This window comes from Oryza glaberrima, chromosome 5 (assembly GCF_000147395.1).
Source record: "Oryza glaberrima chromosome 5, OglaRS2, whole genome shotgun sequence".
NCBI classification, from domain to species: Eukaryota; Viridiplantae; Streptophyta; class Magnoliopsida; order Poales; family Poaceae; genus Oryza; species Oryza glaberrima.
Window position 1 is genome coordinate 13,916,518 of NC_068330.1, and position 23,472 is coordinate 13,939,989.

A 23,472-nucleotide genomic window follows, 5' to 3' on the forward strand; every position below is an offset into this window, starting at 1 on the left:
ATTTAAAAGAGAGACTTTTTCATCATATTTTCAAAAATAGCTACTTATATAAAAATGAATCGTCATTCGTCCTCCTCCACCATCACTACTTTCCTAATGACGTAAAAAGCCACCCAAATTAAAAAAAAATAGGTAAAACTAAACCCACAACCACAACCCATAAAACCATTTGTCCATATTTTTTTCAACCCGTCATGAAGCACAAGTGTATATAAAAGATATATTTTTTGAAAACATATATTCGAACGTGGAGCAGATACTACCTCCGTTGACGCCGTTAACTTTTAAATAAACGTTTGATCATTCGTCTTATTCATTTTTTTTACAAATATAAAAAATTTTAAGTCATGCTTAAAAAATATTTGACAATAAACCAAGTCACTCTAATATTTAAAAATATTAGTTATTTTTAATAACAAATAGTTTATACGTATCTTAAAAATCAATGACGTCATTTATTAAAAAATGAAGGGACTAAATCACAGCAAAATATAATATGGGTGTGTTTAGTTCCTGAAAAAAGTTTGAAGTTTAAAGAAAGTTGGGAGTTTGGAAAAAAAGTTGAAAGTTTATGTGTGTAGGAAAGTTTTTGATGTGATATGTTGTGATGGAAAGTTGGAAATAGGGGGAAAACTAAACACAGCCAGGTAAAGTAGCTAAAGAGAATGGCGTGATGGGTACTCCTCTTTCCACTTGGCACTTGGCAGGTGACCTGGCGCACACGCCGGCGTCGTAGAAGATCCCTCGGCCCTCGGCTCGCCTCATATAACTCTCGTGAGCTCCCCGGCAAGACGCCACCACCACCACAAAACCGATTCCTTACTCCGCGAATCCGTCCCCGAGAACGCGCGCGCCATGAGCGCCGCCGTAGCAGCCTCCTCGGGCGCCCCCGCCGCCGACGTCGAGAAGGGCGCCGCGGCCGCAGACGCCAACGTCGACGGCGGCGGCGCCCCGGCGGCGGCGGCGGCGTCGGGCGAGGGCGTGGTGAGCGCCGTGGTGCGGCGCTGGCGGCGGCAGGACCTCCTGGAGAAGTCCGGGTCGGCGCTCCGCGTCGCCGCGTGGGCCTTCTCCCTCCTCGCCTTCGTCGTCATGGGCGCCAACGACCACGGCGACTGGAGGCAGTTCGAGCACTACGAGGAGTACAGGTGAGCGAGCGAGCGAGCTCCCCTCTCCCGCCGCGCCATTGCCCCAAGTGCACTACCCATACTTGATCCATTGATGGATGTCTCGCCGCCTCGGTCGTTGTGGTGCGGCGGCGGCGGCGACGGTGAATTGCTTGCGGCGGTGAACACATTTGACCGAACGGTTGGTGGGTGCTTTTTTCTCTTTGTGCAGGTACGTGGTCGCGATCGGGGTGTTCGCCTTCATCTACACGACGCTGCAGCTGGTGCGGCACGGCGTACGGCTCACCGGCGGCCAGGACCTGCAGGGCAAGGTCGCCGTACTCGTCGACTTCGCCGGAGATCAGGTCAGCGCCGCTCGCCGCACGCCTCGATTATGCGTTCCTCGGTTGCACTCTTCCTGCTGTCCTCTGTTCAATTAATTGCCGTGACATCTATGCAATGCATCGAACATCTGTCGCATCATCTCGCCGTTGGAGATAAACTCAAATTTATTTAATCAATCAAAAGCATTAGCCACTTGCTTGCTTGCACAATAGGAAAACCGGATGGATACTTGGACACCGGAATGAAACTTAAATTTGTTTATCAATTATTCATCATTTGCAGAGTGTGGATTGCTCATTGGGATTCAGGTTTTATCTTTGGTGTTAAGTAAGGGAGCAATTTTTTAGTTAGGGTTTTGAGAATTAGCTCTGCTGTAGTGCTAATGCACAGCACGATCGTCCTGACAACTGTTCATGGGATGCAGTTGAGCAGAGAATTATAGCGCAAAGCTGTCATGTGCTGGCTGGAATTTTGATCCATTCCATAGGCTGATTGTTAATTAGTTGTCCTTGAAAGAGACATAATGAGTCCACATGGCATTTCCCGTAACAGTTCATTTCATACCTTACATACCTCTGCATAATAGAAGTTGTAGTACTAGGATTAGTAGTTCTCTTCCTACTAATGGTCTGATGAACATCAGCCAGCACAGATTTGTCTGGATCACAAATTGCACATTTCGATCCATATGGAAATGCAAGAAGCTGTTTCAGTCTGTTTCAAAAACCACTGACGAGCATTGAGATATTTAATTGCATGAGCCCTTGGTTTGATGATATGATATCAAGTCGATCTAAAATAATGTCAGAGTTTGTTTATGATTGATCTCATATGTTCGTGGTGACCACTGATCAGAGTTGTTTGCTTACGGAATTGAGGTTGTGGATAAAGACAAAATATGAAGTTGACAATGACCTGTATGTTATCCAAGTAGCTTCGCATCTAAGTTTCTCTCTGTCGAAATTCCAATTAAGCAAAATTAAAGACAAATGCTCTAGAGCCTTTGACTTGATAGCAGGCCGGCCATTTTAAACACTACCTGTAAGAATTAGATACGCTAAGCATGTGCATGATGGCAATACGAACCTCGGAGTATCTGAACATAATATACTATGTGCTTAATTAATTAATGTTGACAGTGACCTTTATACTATATTCGTATTTTAATAGATATTCCCTCTGTTTAAATTATAAAATGTTTTGCCTTTGGTCAAAGTCAAACTTCTTAACTCTAAGTTTGACCAAGTTTATAGAAAAAAAATAGTAATACTTTCGAACCAAGATAAATTTATTATAAAAATATATTTAATTATTAATTTAATAAAAAAACTAATTTGGTAATGTAAATATTATTATATTTGTTTATAAACTTAGTTAAATTTAAAGTAATTTGACTTTGACTAAAGTCAAAGTACCTTATAATCTGAAACAGAGGGAGTAACATAGTTAATTTTTAACACATGCTTAACCATTATCTTATTCAAAAGTTTTAAAATATATATAAGATATAAATTATGCTTAAAGTATTTTTAACGATAAAACAACCCACAACAAATGTATAATAATTAACTATTTTTAAAATAAAATAAATGATTAAACGTGTTGTGCATTATATATTAAAAAATGAAGCTAGTATATATACAATGCACGCTAAAACACTAATGTTTTATCGTGGTTTCGATACGCATATGGTGCTACTGCAGGTGACGGCGTACCTGCTGATGTCGGCGGTGTCGGCGGCGATCCCGATAACGAACAGGATGAGGGAAGGCGCGGACAACGTGTTCACCGACTCGTCGGCGGCGTCCATCAGCATGGCCTTCTTCGCCTTCCTCTGCCTCGCCCTCTCCGCCCTCGTCTCCGGCTTCAAGCTCGCCAAGCAGACCTACATCTGATCTGATGGGATCCATCCATGTCGATCGCCGTCGTCTGATCCTGTTATTTGTACAGTTAGTTGATTGTTGGTTTCTTCATAGTGGTGGTGATGATGTGGTATACTCGTGTGGTACATACGTACACGTACGGCTTTGTTTCTTGTTTATATTTGGGATTGGAATCGGCCGGTGGGGTTAATTTGCGTGTTTAGGGGAGGATATTGATCGATTCATTTCATTGGATGATTTGATTGTCTTGCACGTGTTTAATTAGGCGTATATATGTAATAGCAAACCGAATATTAAACTTGTAGTACTTCATTATGTGATTATATACAACAAATTGGAGACGTCAGTGTGTGCGCCACTGTGGCCTGTGTGGGTCACACTCCCTCCCTCTCGCTCGCTCGCTGGTGCCAATTGAATATCTCTACATATGCAGATGCAGGTTACGCCACGTTTGGAATCCGGAAATGTTTTCATGTTTCCATAAACCGTTTACTATCAAATTTATGCGTATCATCCACACGGGCCTTTGTTTTTTTTTTCTTTTAATCTCATCCAGTGCCCTGTGTTAACAAAGGTGGGCCAAAAAACTATTTTTTTTCCTCGCAAAAATAGTTTTTTTTTCAATAAAGATATATAATGATGTCGACGTGGAAATGTGGAATTAACAACTTTTCTCATAGACGATGTAGGTCCCCGCTCTCGCCAAAATGGCCCGGCCCAAATGAGGATAGTCTGGGCCACACATTCAAGACTTTTCCTTGCTGGATTTTTTTTAACACATGCAGATAGGCAATCCAGAGAAGAAGAAAAAGAAAGTCCACCCCCAAACTATTTCACCAGATTACGTCATTTTGTTAGCGGAGAATAGGGATCTGGGTATGGGGATTGCTTGGTCCTATGCTAGCGGAGACAGGTAAGGGGCGCTATTTCAAGCTTTGGGTAGATGTGTCAGTCTGGTTCGAGAAGATCCGTCATTGTTTAAAGATAATACGAGTACATGTTTCAAGTGTAGAATTTGAATCCCGATGGATTGATTCCATAATAAGAAACATAGTAGTTGAACTACACTCATTTCACCTCTTTTTATTTCTTATTTTACACCGAGCTATTTAAAATTGGTTCGATTTACTCTGTGACAGTAATTATCTTTTTTAATCTATACATCATAGTTTGCAATAAAATTTGATAGAATTGATATATGCGTTACAATATATCTGTCAAACATTATTTTGAATTTTTTTTTCCAATATTTCCTTTGATAATGATATCATCTATAATAAAAATCCCGCTTAAACCCAACTTGTATAAAGAGAAACGAGTGAACCTGTTAATAGTTTTGGTGCTTCTTTGCTACGTATAAAAATCATAATATAACTATTTTAAAATAAGCATTAAACGTGCTACTCATCTGTTTTTTTAGGGGGGGAGGGGGGAGGATATTCTTACACATGGCTATTCATTTTGGTGTAGTTTATTTCTTAGTTTCGACATTCATGAACAGCAATATGACCATATCAGGTTAATAAAATGGTTTTGCAACCGTCACAGTATATATGGCCATTTAATTGTCGATACGGTCATTTTCCACGACAATGTTTAGGACGACACTTATATAAACCCGTAGTGGTTACAGTAAACAATTTTACAATATAGCGAACGAGCCGTTGGCTCGGTGGTTGGGCCGCTCGGTGGAGCGCCCACCACCCGCGTTCGAGCGCCGCTCGACGCGGGTTTCGCACTGGGGTTTTATTCCCCTTTCCTTCTGTTGCAGCCTCACACGTGGATGTGCCACATTGGTCAAGGTAACATGCCTATCACGTGCGAAGCCAGTTGACTTCGCATATCTCTCAGCCACGTGCAGCCTTTGGGTATTTGCGTAGATTTTGGTTGTGTGTAGTGTGCGTGTGGTGGTGTGAGTTCGTGCGTGTGAGTTCAGATACTACAGCTTATACTTGAAGGGTTGAGGCTTCAAAAAAAAAAAAGAAAGTAGCACTATATCATGTATCATGAGGTACCACTCACATCCAACTGTTTATTTGTTAGGGGCACAATTGGTATCAAGGCTGTAAGCAGTGCATGACTAGCCATCCTATTCATCTTTCCTCTACGTTAGCGCCACCCTCAAATCAACAGTTTCGGCGACATGCGCTAGCAGGGCCACCGACGTCGTCGACCTACTTCACTTATGCGAGCTCAAACTAAGCAATAACAACATACTCTATTTGATTAAGGGGCTCCTATCACGCCCATGAGCGTCAGGAGGGGAAGTCACCCACACTTCCCCTGACTCTCCACATGTCCTTCCTGTCCACTCCCCCTGATTCCATTATGCACTCATCCTTCCCTCACATCCCCTCTCTATCAGTGCACGTGAGCGAGCGACGACAATGGCCTCTCAGCAAGCCTCTTCCTCCTCCCCTGGCGTCTGGCGAACTGCTCCAATGGAGAAGAAGGGATGCCGTCGAGCTACGGTGACGACGACACAAGTGGAGTGGGCGACGGTGATGACGACCGAACAGAGCGGGCAACGGCGACGGCCCTCCGGCAAGACCCTCCTCCTCCATCCAGTAATAGATTAGCTCTTTCTCCACCGCCACCACCAACCGTGCCACCGCTTGAATGGCATCAACGTGCTGGTGTGGCCTTGTCCCGCTCACCTCCTCCCCTTCCGTGTCATCTTCACCTCGCTACCAACCCCATGGCTCCACCCGCCCCTTGTCCGCCATCCACTGCCGATCTGTCACCGCCTAGGCCATCCCTCTAAACCCGATCCCCCACTTCTCCCTCCCAGCACCGTCCTTTCCCATCCCACCTCGAAACCCTAACCGTAACTCTAGCTTGTCGCTACGCAGTCCGAAACCACATGTGACTTCTCTTCCTAGCGCATGCTCTAATTAGGAATCTTGCTTGATCACAGGCTACGCGAAAAATAATTAGGAGCATTTCTACCTGGATAATAACACACTTATTATGTTGTTGCCGTCCATGGAGAATAAGCACAGAGTCAGCAGACTGCAGCCTTCGGAGTCTGTAGCCATCATAGTCCAAACATGAGTGGGGGCAGAGGAGATGGTAGCTAGCGATGCTCGTGCACGAGAACGAGTGGAGGAGACGACAGCCAGCGGCAGGTGGTGCTCAAGCGAAGCGGATGCAGCTATCGCGTCCATGTGCGCGTCGGAGAGGAGGAGATGGTAGCCAACGATGGCCGCTTGTGAGAAAAGTGGAGGAAACAACGGCAAGCGCCGGTGGCACTTAAGCGAAAGTGGATAAGGCAGCGGCAACTGTTGCATCCACGCTCTAGCGCGAGCAAAGGAGAAATAGTTATTGGAAAATTATAGATTTACCTTCTCACCATCAGAAATCAATCGGTACCTGCTCTTAGGGCACTCACAGTGCAGGACACTCATATGAGAGTTTCCGAGGTGCCACATAGGCTAAGGCTACGGGTTTAAAATATGGGTTCTTCACAATTCAAGTGGTTCTAGGTGTAGCTTTAATTTTAAATTTCAGCCTTTTTGTTCCAATTCTTTTTTTTCCAATTTATTTAAAATTTACATTGGACACCCTGAAATACAGAAAACATATGAAATCCCCCCCCCCTCTCTCTCCCTTATCCCCTTCCTCACTCTCGGTTCCCACCATTCCATGGCGACGACCCTGCTCCTCTCCATCCACTCGCTGTTGGTGCACCACCCCTCCTCTCCTCCTCCCCATGGTTGGCGGTCATCCTTCCTTGGCCGGCGTGCTGACGAGCTCAGTGGCGTGGAACTCAAGGACTATGAGCGAGAGACGACAAGGTCAGCGACGCGAGAGCAAGGGATGACTAGAGTTCGGTGACATGGATCTGGCGGTGGGACGAGGTCGAGGTCCTCTCCCTCTCCGGACCATATTGCTGCCGCCTCTCCCCTCTCTTAGGTGAAGACAAGGAAAAGAACAACGACAAATCGAGGCAAGTGATGGCTATTAGGAGGCGTGGGCCACGCGGGGTCCCTGGTGAGAACATTGTCGGTAGATTGGCAAGCTTCAGATCCGCCTTCAGGGTCGTCGCCGCTTCACTACCTCATCAGCATCCAATCTTTGCTTGGGTCAACGAGGTCTGTAGCGGCGTATAGCGCCCTGTCGACAACAACGGGCTCAGCCAACTGCGACCGTGTAGGGGTGAAACCGTGTATATATATAGAGAGAGATGATTACTCCCTCCGTCCCAAAATAAAAACAGTGATGAGTTTTCATGTCTAACTTTAATAGTTTGTCTTATTTATTTTTTAAAAAAAGCATAAGTCATGGATAAAGTAATATTCATGTTTTACATTTAATAACAATAAAAATACTAACTATAGAATAATTTAAATAAGACGGATGATTAAAGTTTAATACAGAAACTTATGATTGTGCTTATTTTGGGACAGATTGTGTGTTTAGTTCCTGAAAAAAAATTAAAAGTTTGAAAAAAGTTGGAAGTTTGAAAAAAAAGTTAAAAGTTTATATATGTAGAAAAATTTTTAGATACGATGTGATAAAAAGTTAAAAGTTTGGGGTAGTTAGGCGTCAACTAAAAACGGCCGAAGTATCTTGTATAATTTGGTTGCTTGAATTTGCATCAAACACTTGCAAATGCGACTGCTACTGCTACAGCACCGGACCCAAATCCCAAAGTGTCAGGTCGGCCAGGGTGAGGCGTGAAGCAGCCACGCCAACGACGAGATAGACAGATAGGGATCTTTTGGAAAAGAAGGAAAACGTTAAAACAGCACACAATACCGTGGGCCTCTGCCCCTCGATCCATCCCCCCATCCACCCCGCCGCAACGGATAAGACCGACCGAAAAGACGACAGACACGTCACCCCCCCTTCCCCTTCATCACCGGCGCACCGTACTAGTACTGCTCAGCTATATTACCATCTCTGTCATATCTCCTCCTCTATCCATATCCATATTTTCCCCTTTTCCATCCGCGAGCGAGGGAGTGAGTGAGCAATCGAGATCGAGATGGAGGTGGCGAGAGGCGGCGGGAAGCTGAACCCGTGGGCGGAGCCCTTCGTGCCGGCGGGCTGGTCGGCCACCTACTGGCGCTGCGGCGGCGTCGCTGCCGTGGAGCCGGCTGTGGCCGAGGTGGAGGACTTCTCCCCGGAGTGGTGGCGCCTCGTCGGCTCCTCCCCGGCCTTCCGCGACCGCTGGCTCCGGGACTACTCCGCGCTGGGCCTCCTCGACGACAACGACAACGGCGACGGCGACGACCTCGAGGGGTTCCTCCTCCCCGACGACCTCTTCTCCTCCACCCCTCATCTGGTGGGAGAACCGGCGGATGAGAAGGAGGGCAAGGGTTTCGGCGGCGCCGGGGGGAAGAAGGTGAAGGGCGGGTCCGCCGAGGTGGTGGCGTGGGGCATCGACAAGTGGTGGCGCGCGCACTCCTCGCCGCCGGAGGTGCCCAGGTACGCCGACAAGGCGCCCAGGAGGGTCGCCGCCGCCGCCGCTAGGGTCAACCCCCGCCCCATCCAGCAGCCGCGCTGAGCGTCCGTCTCCGCCGCCGCCCGCGTAATCATCCATCCATCCACCCATCTTGACAAACAAGCAGAAAAAAATTAGGGAAAAAAAGGTTTTGTTTTGTTATTTTCGATCTACTCCTAGCTTTTTTGCTAATCTCGTCGCGTCGTCATCGTCGTCAAGATCTGGGTTTTGGTCAGGATCTATGGAGCTGCGAGAGATCTCCCCTGTGTTGTGTACAGGATCATGTAAAAAAATGCTGATGTAATAAAGATTGCAGCGAGAGATTTCGCAGCTGCTGCCTTGTAATTTCCGAGATATGGATACAGTTCCCCTTTCGTGTCTGAGCTGTGATTTTTCATTATCCGTTTGCCTATCTGATTAGCACTAGCTTTGGTGCGATTTGCCACCCTCAGATAAGGAAGAGAGACTGAACTCTGAACAAGTGCAGCCTAGGGAGTATGACGGACAGAAGCCCAGACATTGTTCCTGTAAGGAAAAATTATACTTTTGACTTCCTCAACTATGCTCTGAGTATAATATACATTGACTCCTTTAACTATTAAAACCGACAAACTATATCCTTGGGCGGTTTTAAAAGCGGTTTTGGCTGAGGTGGCGTTGGTGACCTAGTCTTCGTCCCGCGTGTCGTCGATATGTCACTTATCTGTCACTTCTAATAAAAAAATTGTGGGACTGACATGGCATTCACAAAAAAAAAGAAAATAGTGGGACCCACGGACATGTGGGCCGTCATCCTCACCTCTCCCCCGGTCCCCCTCTCTCTCTCTTTCATCTTTTCCACTCCTCTCACCTTCCTCTCACCTTCCAACAGTAGAAGCGGGGCGGCACGACGTCAACGACGCACGGGGGAGCTCGCCGGCCGTCCACGCTCGGGGGAGGAGCCCGCCGGCCGTCCCGCGAGCTCGCCGGCCGTCCGTGCGCAGGGGGAGGAGCTCGTCGGCGTCCGCGCACAGGGGAGGAGCCCGCCTGCCGGGTGAGGAGCTCGCGGGCGTCCGTGCGCGGGGGAAGAGCTCGCTGGCCGTCTGCCTGCCGGGTGAGGAGCTCGTCGGCCGTCCATGCGCGGGGGAGGAGCCCGGTGGCCGTCCCGCGAGCTCGCCTGCTGTCCGCGCGCCGGGGAGGAGCTCGCAGCGTCGGTGCGCGGGTCTCGCCTGCCGTCCGCACGCCGAGGGAGGAGCTCGCCGGCCGTCCACACACCTGGGGAGGAGCTCGCCGACCGTTCCACGTGCGGGGGTGGAGCTCGTCGGCGTCTGCTCGCGGGGGTGGAGCTCGCCGGCCGTTCGCCTACCGGGGGAGGAGCTAGCCGTGCTTTAATTTGGGCATACGTATATATCAATCGATCGATGCATATGCATGCTTGCATATGCTTTCACTGTTTTGGATATGGTTTCAGTCTTTCAGATAACATAAGTCCTCCTCCCTCCCCTGCCTGTGGCTTCGGGGAGGAGCTCGTGCTTCGTGCTTCCGCCGGCTGATGGAAGGTGAGAGAGGAAAAAATGTGAGAGCGAGGGAGGGAGGGAGGGGAGGTGATGATGAAATGTGGGGCCCACATGTGGTCCAACAATTTTTTTTACGCTAATGCCACGTAAGCGACACGTCGACGACACGCGGGACAAAGATCGGTCGACACCGCCACGTGGACGCCATGTCAGCTAAAACCGCTTCCAAAACCACCCAGGGATATAGTTTGTACGGTTTTGATAGTTGGAGGAGTGATATACCCGGTTTTATTGTTGGAGATCATGAATCATACTTAGGTCATAGTTGAGGGAGAAAGTATACTTTTTCCTTCCTGTAAAAGGGTGGAAGCCCAACATAGGCCATCATTGCTGATATGCTCGGTAGTTGTGGCCCAACCTGGCACTGCCCAACTGACAGAGCCCTTCGTTGATTCATGTTGGGTCGGCTGCAGGATGGAGCCCATTTATTTGTTAAGCCTCGATCATTTTAATTAAGCCGTGTTCTTCCACAGCCGATCGGATCGCTAGTTGGCGCGTATGCACGCTGTCCATGGCGAGCCGCCTTAATGCCCCGGCGGGATGAAAACGGAGCGGTTTCCGTCCGCTCCGGAGAAAATCAAATACGGATAACTTTCGAAGCGAATATTTTAGATACGAGAAAAATAAATACGGATAGCTTTTGAAGCGGATATTTTGGATACATATATTTTTTTTCTGGATACGAATACGAATATAATATTGGGAGTAATGACGGATACAAATATCTGGTGAATCTGCTCCTTGGATTTCAGGGAAACCCGTCTACTTAAACGCTTCCAGTTATCTTGGTAAGAATATTATATCTGTACTTCCATAGCCAGTAAGAAGGGAATCGAAAGTAGATAGGGACTCCCAGGATAGCCTGAGATCAAAACCTAAATGTGCCAGGGGTTGATCCCGCAACTCAGGGATGCAATCTGATTGATACGCTATTCGGATATTTACTGAATCTATAAGTCATACCCCATTTCTTTTCAACTTCGCGATCTTTTATATCGATTAGATTTAAATAGTAGTATATTTTTTAACACTAGTCTATACTGTTAATATTATTTAAAATTTTAAAATATTTTATAAATCATATCATATTTTATATAAAATGAGCTAATTATATATGATGATATTTGTTTGTGGTTTTTGTGTTTTAAGAAAAAAATTGTTTTCATATTTGTGTCTGATCATATTCGATGCTTATTCGTATTTGTTTTCGTATCCAAGCTATTTGTATTCATTTTCGCATCTGACGAAAGATATGAAAATGAATATGGTAGAGAGCATTATCTGTCCGTATCTGCTCCATTTTCATCCCTACGCCGCTACGTGCAACTCTAGCCGTCGTATCTCACTGTGTTGTCGGACTCCGATTTAGAAATTGCTTCGGGTCTTTAAGGCAGCTGAAATGTAAGCACTGATCACTGTAGCAATAAGACAATAGGGGGCTTGGCATCATGATCAATTCCACCTCCATGTTTCAACTCCACTTCCATCTTGATCAGTTGCATCTTCGAATGAGATGCGCTTAATAGTGTAGTGTTCAATCTTCAGCACGCTCACCATTTCTTCTTAAAAAATATTTGGAGGGACTTATCTCCCTTCAAATCTGAAAAAACAGTTGCACCTTCGAAAAAAGAATTTCTAACCATAAATTTCAGAATTTAGAACAAGTACTAAAGTTTCAAATTTGAGAACAAATGCTAGTATGATTTTAGAATTTAGAACAAGCACTAGTACAGTCTCAGCTTTCAGAACAAGGGCAGGGAGGAAATCAATGTTGGAGGACAAATGTACTCTAGATAAATCGTCTCTACTAGAAAAGCAAAACTACTGAGTCAACAAATCATAGTTTTCAGTATTGCATTAGGGAGGTAAACATCAATTCTGAATTTTTGAGACATTGAATCCCCACATGTTCAAACTTCAAAGCATGGCACTTTTGGGTGTTTTGTCTGCTCTTTTCCACAGTGAGGGAGCTAAAGCAAAGAATGGGAACCAGATAGAGAGATGCATAGGACAATGCTTGAATAATCTTAGATAATTGGAAGCCAGCTGAACTAGTGAGTTAACAATTTTAAGATATTCAGTGCTGCAACAGGAGGTAAAACCAAGTCTGAACATTCAGAGATCCAGCTCTTTCTGTGCATATTTATCTGAACTCTGTTCTTTCTGTTTCTGGGGTTTGATACCAAAGTTAATACTATGAATTTGGCACAATATATTCATTTTTGTCTCTTTTTCATGCTATATGTGTTTTTTGTATTCATGTTGGACTGCTCGGCATTATCCAGCCTAGCCCAGTACGTCAGCCAGACCTACCAAGCAACGCAGTGACTCGCGTGAACGATGCAGCCGCGAATGACCCCGGGCGCCACCCGGCCGTCTCACCGTCGACCACAGTAAGGTGAGCTGCTTCGCCAGCTACTCCCTTTCGCTTTGGCCCAAAGCCCCAAAGAGAGCCCGATTGCAACGCCAGCGCCGCCCTAATCAGCGCGCCGCGCGCGCTGTGTATGTGCACGATTTCAAGTGCCAAGGGCAGGCAGACCACCCCGGCATCTCTGGCCGCCGCAGCCAGGCAACACGCTATTGCTGGCGAGTTCTCGCTTGCTTTGACCCGACAACAGCCACGACCCGACGACCGCAATGGCGCAACCACACGCTCCGTCCCGACGCAGAAATCACAACAGAACACAACACACAAGACAAACGGTTTCTTTATCGGAATCAAGTATTGCAAGTTCAAGAACAAAGCAATGCTAATCTTTTTATCATTAGATAATAATGATTGAATGAATACATCAATGCTAATGATAAATAACATCTACGTCTACAACTAACAGGACCAACTAATTAGCTTCAGTTACATGTTCAACTACAACAATCACAAAGCCAAGCCGATCGATTTGAACAAAAATATTCGACTCGCTTAATCGCTTTGGCGCCCGCATCGATCGCGTCCACCCTTCTTCATGCCGATGGCGTCACTTCTTCTTCTTGCACAGGCGCTCGTGCAGCACCCCGCGACAATCCTCGTCGATCTTCTCCCGGACGGCGCCTGGCATCGGCACTCTCTCCGTCCACAATCCAGGGCCCTGGTACGCCTGCCGGCACAGCGTGTGGGCCACCGAGTTCCCCTCTCGATATATGTGCCGCACCTCGAACTCGGTGAAGCGGCGGAGCAGGGAGAGGATCTCGTCGTGCATGGCCGCCGGGATCCTCGTCTGCGTCTCCTCGCCGCGCAGCAGCTGGACCAGCACCAGGTCGTCGCCCTCCACGACGATCCGCTCCACGAAGCACTTCAACGCAAGCTTCAGTCCCTTGATCAGCGCGCGGAACTCCACCACCCCGACAGTCCAGTGCTCCGTAGTCTCGGCGAAGGCCAGCACGACGCCGCCGTCGCAGCCGCGGATGACGCCGCCGATGCTCGCTCGCCGGGAGCCATCGTTAAACACGCTGCCGTCGAAGTTGAGTTTGCACCACCCAACCGGCGGCGGCGCCCACCTGATGCGCAGCCGGGTCGGATGGAACAGCGGCGAGGACGGGGACAGCGCCGTGGAGCAGCGGGGAGCAGCCGGCGGCGGCGGGAGAAAGAACGGAGGCGACGGGAGCAGGAGGGATGGAGGCGTGCAGTGGAGGAAAGCCATGGCACAGAATGCAGCGAGCGAACAGAGAGAATGATTTGCCGCCGACGAGCCGAGCGAGACGCTAGTTATCGTCGGCCGGTGGGTCGGGTTCGAAGCGGAGTCCGAGTCCGAGTTGGAGTCGACGATACCGCAGTGCGACTTCGAATCGAATTCGGAGACGACGCGACAGGGCGCGCGCTTTGTCGAATCGTCGTATGGGCCAAGTCACAGTCACGATCCGGCCCAGATAAAATAGACCCGCAAGTTGGACAAAATACAGATCGGCCCATGTAAAATAGGCAAGTCTGGCCCAAAAACAATGGGGCCCGCTCGTATCAGAAACAGGCCGGCCTAACACCTTTCTGGGCATCTGGCCCAAGGTACGAAGCGGCCTGGAGCCCGGGAGCGAACGTTGTTAGTAGGAATAAGTTCACCTGCTGTCCCTCAACTTTACACTGAGTTTTTTTTTTACATCTCTTATCCTCACTACTAGAAATCTTCACCTATAAAGTATACAGTACCGTCTAATTTAGGTCCCATGACAGTATAGATGTCTGGTTTCGCTAACGTCGTATCCTAGTAAGCACAAATAAAATAAAATAAAAATGTGGGGGCCTACATATTATGATGTGGGCCCCACATCTCTTTTTTCTTTTCTTTTTCTCTTCTCTTCTCTCCTGGCTTCTCTCCAGGAGAGGCGACCGGCGGAGCATTCAAAAAATAAAATTACTTCTGACATGCTGACACATTCAAAAATCCAAAAATTACAGCCGAGTTTAGTTCTAAACTTTTTCTTCAAACTTCCAACTTTTCCATCACATCAAAACTTTCCTACACACACAAACTTCCAACTTTTCCGTCACATCCTTCCAATTTCAACCAAACTTCCAATTTTGACATGAACTAAACACACTCTACTACTCTTTCTCACATGAGCATCTTTGGCTGTGTTTAGTTTCCTTCAAACTTCCAAAAATTCTGTCACATTAAATGTTTGGACACATGCATGGAGCATTAAATGTGGACGAAAAGAAAAATCAATTGCACAATTTGCATATAAATTACGAGACGAATCTTTTGAGCCTAATTACGCCATGATTTGACAATGTGGTGCTACGGTAAACATTTGCTAATGACGGATTAATTAGGCTTAATAAATTCGTCTCGCAGTTTACAGACGGAATATGTAATTTGTTTTGTTATTAGTCTACGTTTAATACTTTAAATGTGTGTCCGTATACTTCAAAAAAAAAATTAGCTGTGGAACTAAACATGGTCTTTAATAGACAAGACATGGTAAAGAACATAAAAAAATAAACCATCAATTGAAATACAGTGCTAGACCAAAATCAGAACTAGAGCAAGTTCAGAATCGACAACTTAACTTCAGTCACTTGCCAATTTAAATTCAGTAAAATTAACTAGGGACAAATCAATTGTATTCAGGTTATACTTATAACTCGAAAAAGTTGAGAAATTGAACTATAGTACTCCATCTGAAAAAAAAAATGTAATGATTCATGGACTGTTACTCTGAACCTGCTTGCCTGTCTCTGTAATCCAAGATAAACAAGGTAGCATGCCTGCTACTCTGAACTTTATTGAGTCAGCTAGCATCAGGAACATTGGCAACTAACGATGACAACTTAACAACAGTAATATCAACTAGAGCAACAAATTATACTCAGATTATATTCATAACTTCAATCGCTCAGAATTTGAACTACATTACTCCTAAAAGTTAAGTACTCATTCTAACTAGAGTTTCAGCTTAACTTATGCACAAAATCTGTAACCACTGTAGCAACCAGACAATAACTCTAGCCTCATCCCGATCAGTTGCACCTTCTAGAAAACAAAATGGTTACTAATCAATTTCAGAACAAGTGCTAGTACAATTTCAGAATTTAGAACAAACTTTCAAATTTCAGAATAAGCACTGGTGCAGTCTCAGATTTCAGATTTAAGAATAGAGTTGCCATGATCAAATGACCAAAATTATGATAATTATCTCTAGAACCATGGAATCTATGACTTTGACTTTCAACACACCTTGTCATCGCTGAAAGGGCTAGTGTACGATGAGGATAAACAACAGCAAGATAATATAAAATTAGAGGCTTATAAGGTGACGGGCAAATGAAACTTGATTTGCAGGGCATCTCCATCCATGCAATATTACACTGATGCATCTTTGCTTTTGAAAAGAACAGCTGAGGGAACCATCTGCACACGATGCCAAACACTGTGCTTTCTATTTAGAAAAAAAAAATTGAACTTCAATTTCCTGGAGGACGAATTGTTGTTCCTCTGAATAAATCAATAAGCTTACACAAATCTTTTTGCATTAGCATCATAGATAAATTATTAAAAAAATCAAAAAATTAAGAGATCAAGAGGTGAATCTCTATCGCCTTGTCCCTTAAAAATTGATCGAAGTTGTGGTCTCTTGATACTACTGTACATACCAAATTTTGGATTCTACCACTTCTGCCAAATTTATTCATCAGTCAAACACTAGAAGAGATCACTTTTTACTCTTCCTGATGGGGCAGATTCTCACATGAACAATTCAGAACTGGACAACTTAACTTCAGTTACTTGCCAATTTCAATTCAATAAAATCAACTAGTGAAAACCAATTATATTCAGATTACATTCATAACTTGAAAGTTAAGAACTGGAACTACAGTACTCCATCTGAAACTAAAGTGCTCAAACTGAATTATACAAATTCTTAAGCACTGTAGCAATTAGACAAAATTTGGTTAATTCATGTACTTGTAAAACTATCTATCTTTTAGGGAAAAGTATCTGTCTGAATATTCATTCATGTACTCCTTGTATAACTTTGTTTTGGAGAAAAATATCTGACCATTCATGGACTGGTACTATAAATTGCCAGCTTGCCTGCCTCTGTAAACCAAGATAAACAAGATAGGTAGCATGACTGCAACTCTGAAGTAGGGACAGTTTATTGGAAACAAACGGTGACAACTTCCTAGAACAGTAAAATCAAATAGAGAAAAACCAAATTATACTATTATATCCATAACTCCAAAAGTTGAGAACTTGAACTAACAATACTGCAGTACTCATTTTGAACTAGAGTTTCAGCTTAACTTCTGCACAAAATCTGTAGCCACTGTAGCAATCAGACAATACCTCTAGCCTCATCTTGATCAGTTGCACCTTCTAGAAAACAAAATGGCTAACCATCAATTTCAGAACAAGTGCTAGTAAAATTTCATATTTTAGAACAAGCACTTGTACAGTCTCAGATTTCAGATTTAAGAATAAAAGATTCAGATTTCAGAACAAGTGCTAATACAATTTCATATTTCAAAACAAGGATCTAAGATATACCATGTTCAAGAACAATGGAACCAGAAGAATTAGCAATTCCTCCCTCTCCTTGTTCATCTCCATGGGTTACTTCCACTGGCGCATCACCTTGTTCATCTCCAGCTATGACAGCAAAAAAGAAAACTAGAAAAGCAAGGTGGATTCAAATTCACTGCATAATCTATGCAACCCATGCTTACCTTCATTTCGATGGAGGAATAGTGGCACCATTGATGGTAAAACCAGCATGAAACTACAAGTATCTGCTCTAGTGCTGATCCAGTGCCCGTCTTGCTGTGCGCCACAGTGTCAGTTTGAGCAAACCTCTTTGCCACACCACGTTGAGTCTGGACGGCACCGAGCACGCTACCGCTGCAACCAGAGATCCCTCTGAGATGCTTCGACAGCTGATCCCTCTGCGCTCCCTTTAGCTTTTCGCCTTAGTAGCGCTATTGCAAAGCCAGCACCACCGTAATTGGCGCCCCTCGCTTTGTGTGAACGACTGCCAAGGGCAGACAAACCTAGCGCTGCGGCCTGACTTCACCGTAATCGCCGCACACTGAGTCGAGCCCCACTACGACACTGGAAGGCCGTTCACCCATAGGTCCCAAAACAGTGTCAAATGTATGAATAAGCACAGTATACTCGCTTAGGCAATACAGCAAACACCTCCCGTGCACCCAAACTCAATGGAGATGAGGACGCATAACTAGCATCAGAGCTTCCCTAGATGGCTGGATGGTGCGTGGGCAGGCAGAGAGGAGCAGAGTGCAGCGACAGAGAATTGACCGGCGGCGAGAGGACGACCAAGGCGGAGCACAATCAAGGAAGCGATCATAGTAATAAACCAAGAAACAGAGGAGAGGACGACCGCCGTGGCGGCATCTTTGCCCGCCGCAGCCAACGCGCCGCCGCCACAAAATCCAATCCCCAATTGCTCTCACGCATCGACGACAGCCGCAACTCACACGCACAACTCACAGCACAACACACAACAAGGAGGGGACGAGTGTTCAGTTCTTGACCAATTCCCCCCTTGGTGTAGCAACCGAGCCGAGTGGGCCTAGGGCCAGCCCAGTAATCCGCATACAGGCCCAACTTCCATGGCAGCAAGACGGCACACGGGCGCCGTCGCTCGGTCAACAAATCCACCTCCGCCGCCAACACCACCGCATCGACGACGACCACAAGTCACAACAAGAAAAAGACCACACATAAAAAAAAACTTGATTCTTTTATTTATAGTAAAATAAATGATTAAATACATCAGTGTTATAAATGAACAATTAACTATCTCTACAATGAATAATTAGCTTTACAGCTACAACTATACACTAATAATCGTACGACTACAAAACTACAATAAACACAGAGGAGAGGACAAGTCTTCGACTTGATCAGCATCTCTGACTCGAATTGGCGCTCTTCTTGCTCTTCACTTCTACTTGTTCTTGCGGATGCGCTCGTGCACCACCCCTCGCCTATCATCATCCACCTTGTCCCAGACGGCCGCCGGCATCCCTCCTCCCCTCTGCGACCATATGCCCGGACACACGTACGCCTGCCGGCACAGTGTGTGGGCCACCGAGTTTCCCTCCCGGTAGATGTGCCGCACATCCACCTCGGCGAAGCAGCGGAGGAGGTTGAGTATCTCTGCCTGCATCACCGCCGGGATCCTCGTCTCCGTCTCCTCGCCGCGGATGAGCTTGACCAGCACCAGGTCGTCGCCCTCCACCACGAGCCGCTCGATGAAGCACGCCAGCGCGAACCTCAGGCCTCTGATCATAGCACGGGCCTCCACCACGCCGACGGTCCAGTGCTTCGTTGTCTCCGCGAAGGCGAGCACCACGCCGGCGTCGCTGTCGCGGATGACGCCGCCGATGCTCGCTCGCCGGGAGCCGTCGTTGAACACCGAGCCGTCAAAGTTCAGTTTGCACCACCCAGGCGGCGGCCGCGCCCACCGAACGATCACCCTGGACGGCCGGAACGGCGGCGAGGACGGGGAGAGCGGCGTGGAGCAGCGGGGAGCCGGCAGCAGCGACGGAAGGATCGACGGCGGCAAGAAAGCCGAACCGCCGCCGCCGTCATCAGCGACGCGGAGCCTCTCGCCGTCCACGAGCATCCCCTGCCCCTGCCAGAGCCCTCCGCCCTCGACGGTGCTCCTCTGCTTCTGCCGCTTGCCGTTCTTGGCCCACGCGTCCGCGAAGAAGGCGGCCTCGTCGCCCCGGCCGTGATCCGCGAGAAGCTTCGGCGGGGACAGCGGCGTGGAGGTGGAGCAGCGGGGAGACGGTGCTGGCGAGGGAACGATCGACGGCGATAGCGGCAAGAAGTGCGAGAAAGCCAATCCGCCGCCGCCGCGACCGTCATCAGGGACGCGGAGCCTCCCGCCGTCCACGCACATGCTCTGCCCCTCGACGGTGCTCCTCTGCCGCTTTCCCTTCGCGTTCTTGGCCTGCGCCTCCGCCAAGAAGAAGGCCTCGTCGCCGCGGCCGTGATCCGCGGCAAGATTCCGCGGCCGCGCGCTCAGGGGATCCGCCTCGAGCGGGAGGGGCTGGCCCTGGAGGCGCCGGAGCAGGTAGCCGCCGACGAGCTCGTCGTCGCTAGGATCAAGCTTGGGACCCGGGAGGAGCCCATCCGCGCCAGCCGCAGCCGCCGCCATCGCCATCCGATCGCCTGAGGATTTCTAGGGTTTAGGAGGAAAGGAAGCGAGGGCGCGTGGGTGAGAGGCTGAGAGGAGACGAGGGAAGTGTGCGTGTGGATCGTCTCAGCAAGGCGGGATTTGAATTTATAGAGGCGATGACGTCAGCGCGACACAGCGTTGTCTGCACGCGTGCCCCGCGCGAGCTTCGGAGCAACGGTTGAGGGTTTAACGAAATGGGACTTAGATTTTGGAACTTGATTGGATTAGTTTCCAAATTCGACCAGAAATTTGAACTACAACTGATGCTATGTATTCTTGTTGCTCGTGGAGTCGTGGTGATTTTGAAAATGAAATGTGCAGCCTCGAGGTGCCAATTCATGAACTTCGGAAGGATTTTTACCCATATTCTGTTTGCTTCTGATTTCTGACGGCATTCAAACTGAAGGGGGAAAAGCAGATAGTATAGTTGATGGTTTTTTCCGTTTACAGGGTATGTCTGAAGAACATATAGATTTGATGATGAGAGGCACTTCATTTAGTTTCAAAAATATGTTGAGATGTTGTGTATGATGAGAATAAGTTTCTTGCTCTCAGCATTGTGAGCAGCCTTCCGGTGTTTTACCCTTGTCCGGACCCTAATTTCACAGATGGAAATCATTCAGGGTCATCAGTATTCAGAGCAGTTCAGAAACTTTTTTGAAATATAGAGGGAAGCATATGCAGTCAATTTGCCGGTTCAGCTATTTCACTGCAAGGACATCTGACGGCCAAAAGGATAAGGAACTTCTGAAGTGCTATCCTAAAGTTCTGAAGGATTTTATCCACGGTGAGTAAACTTAGGTAGACTGAGGTAACTGAATGGGACGAAAACAGATTATTGCTTACCTTTGAAGATAATGAAATTGAAGGGTAATATATAGTTTCAAGAATATGTGTCGACATACGATAAAAATAGTTTTTCTTTTATGTTCTCAACATTGTTGGTAGCCTTCTGATATTATACCCTTGTCAGGACCCAAAATTCAGAATTGGAAAATGCTATGTGGAGCCTCGAGGTGCCAATTCATGAACTTCTGAAGGATTTTTACCTATGTCATGTTTACTTCAGAAGACAATCAGACTGAAGGGGAAAAGCAGAGTACATTTGGTTTAAATTTTTAACAGAGTATCTCATCAAGAATATATAGATTTGATCTTGACCATGTGTTCATTCAGTTTCATTAATATGTTGGGATGTTGTGTTCGATGAGAATAGGTTTCTCTTGTCAGCAGCCTTCCGTTGTGTTAACCTTGTCAGGACCCAAATTTCATAAATGGAAATCATTTAGAGAAGTTCAGTGTCATTTTTTAACAGAGAAGTGCTATCCTAAAGTTCTAAATGATTTTACTCATGTCATGTTCTTAAGTATTTTATCCATGGTGAGTAAACCTAAGGGACATCAGGGTAACAGAAATGGGGTAAAACAGAGTATTGTTTACCTCTGAAGATAGTGAAACCGGAAAAAACAGAGTATAGTTGATCATGTTATTTTTTCTACAGAGCATCTCAATAAAAAGTAAATAGTTTCAAGAATATGTCGAGATACTGTGCTTGATGAAAATAGTTTTTTTTTCCAACAATGTCAGTAGCCTTCTGGTGCTTCATCCTTGTCAGGACCCAAAGTTCAGAAGTGGAAAACATTCAGACTCATCAGAATTCAGAGAATTAAGATCAGAAAAAAAAGTTGTAACAGGATTCCCTCGGTAAAGCGGGATTTGAATTTATGGAAGGCAATGACATCAGCGTTGTCAGCACGCGCGTTCCCTACCGCGCAAATGACTCTGGTTTTGGAACTCGTTTGTACTTATTGGCAGAAATTTGAAATTATTGGCAATAGTTATTCTGATTTCTGAAAATGCTCTGCAGCCTCCAAGTGTCAATTCCTGAACTTCTGAAGGATTTTACACATGTCCTGTTGTTCTGATTGTTCTCAAGGATTTTATCGATGGGGAATAAACCTGAAGGACACGGGATTAGTTCTGAAGGAGGGAAAACAGAGTACTGTTTACTTCTGAAAATCAAGAAACTGAAGGTGAAAAACAGAGTAATGGTTTTAACGAAACAGAGTACGTCTTCGAGAATATATAGATTTGATGTTGGGCATGTGTTCATTCAATTTCAAAATATGTCAAGATTTTGTATTTGATAAGAATAGGTTTTCTTGTTCTCAACCTTGTCAGCAGCCTTCGGAAAATAATCAAAACAAAGTGTTTACTGAAAGCAGGAGGAGAGGAAGGATTTGGCACCGACACGATGGGCGAGCCTATTTATCACCAGTAGGTCAGGTCAGGTTAGGTCTAATGCGGAGTCCGACTCCGACTTGAAGTCGTTGACCCAAAACCCTTGGGCCCACTCCAGTCCAGCAAGACGGGCGAGCTACGGTATCGTGGCATACGACCGGGCCCACTATATTGGGCCATAATTTACAACCAGCCCAACTAAAACAGGTGCGCTACCATATAGCGGCTTATTGATTGGACCCACTGTATATTCGGCAGGAATTCACGGCCAGCCCGACTAGAACGGGGCGCTGGCCCAGTGTAAACGGAACGATACGTTAAGACAAAATACCGACCCGGCCCAACTAAAATGAGCCTGCTCGTGGGCCGCCATTCGTTCTGACTGTTTGGAGAGAAAAATTAAACTTTTTGTCCCTCCGCCCAAGGAAATAAAATAAAATAATAATGCATAGACGTGCCAGTGTACTAAGTACACAAAAATAAAATGGACAAAGGAAAATGCATTTTTATTATAATTCTCAAAGAATTACAAAAATACAAAATCCTTGGTAAAATGTGCTCCATGGCCTATAGGCAAGGTGGATCTGACTTGATGATTTTGTTCTCCTGGTTCCCGGGGTCTCAGAAGACATCCGGTTAATTACTCTTGCGAGTTAAACTCGTGAGATACCTTTGGTTAAGCTACGCTGGTCTTCATTGTCAGTCTTCGCTTCACGTTTTTCCATGCATGATGATGATGGTAGTGTAGATGTGTGTGGGCGCCAGCAGCAATCCACGGCCTTGCCGGTGTTGGTGACGTAGTCTTCATGTAGACTTTGCCTACCCTGCCGCTCAGCCTCATCGGTCTTGAACGACGTGTTGGTTTATATTGTTGTTGAAGATATGCATGGAATTGTGTAACTCGAATGACTAGGCGTCGTAGCAATTGCGTCGGAATTAGATTATAAAGGTAGAAATGATTAACACAAATGATAGCCGAATTAGTCATGGCTTGAAGGTTTAATACAGAGCAGCCCCAAATAAGTATGAATCTGCAAACTCATTTTTGCTTGTCATCGTGTACAGTAACATGCATGCATGTTTTGTTTGTTGGCTTGCCACCGTAGACAATAGCATGCACAAGACAGCCAGCATCAGCGACATGAGACGGCTCCTCGACGTAGCGCCCTGGCGGCTGCCCCGACTTCCTTTGGCGTGCTCCTGTGTGGCGAAATGACAATGGCCTTCTCTGGCGAGCTGCAGATGATGACGAG

At 46.4% G+C, this 23,472-nt stretch overlaps 3 protein-coding genes across 3 annotated transcripts; 2 read left to right on the forward strand and 1 right to left on the reverse strand.

Moving 5' to 3' along the window:
* Window positions 1-790: 790 nt before the first annotated feature.
* LOC127772850 (CASP-like protein 4B4) lies at window positions 791-3,677 on the forward strand. The gene is made up of 3 exons (XM_052298833.1): window positions 791-1,145; window positions 1,336-1,468; window positions 3,152-3,677. Exons 1-3 carry the CDS (start codon window positions 856-858, stop codon window positions 3,341-3,343), a joined length of 615 nt encoding a protein of 204 aa, XP_052154793.1. The 5' UTR covers window positions 791-855; the 3' UTR covers window positions 3,344-3,677.
* Window positions 3,678-8,240: 4,563 nt separating this feature from the next.
* On the forward strand, window positions 8,241-9,160 carry LOC127772619 (protein EARLY RESPONSIVE TO DEHYDRATION 15-like). The gene has a single exon (XM_052298567.1). The coding sequence runs from the start codon at window positions 8,322-8,324 to the stop codon at window positions 8,841-8,843; it is 522 nt and encodes a 173-aa protein (XP_052154527.1). The 5' UTR covers window positions 8,241-8,321; the 3' UTR covers window positions 8,844-9,160.
* A 9,579-nt stretch (window positions 9,161-18,739) lies between these two features.
* LOC127774196 (uncharacterized) lies at window positions 18,740-19,957 on the reverse strand. The gene is made up of 2 exons (XM_052300465.1): window positions 19,543-19,957; window positions 18,740-19,368 (listed from the first exon to the last, which is right to left on the reverse strand). The coding sequence occupies exons 1-2, from the start codon at window positions 19,955-19,957 to the stop codon at window positions 18,740-18,742; spliced, it is 1,044 nt and encodes a 347-aa protein (XP_052156425.1).
* Between the last annotated feature and the right edge of the window lie 3,515 nt (window positions 19,958-23,472).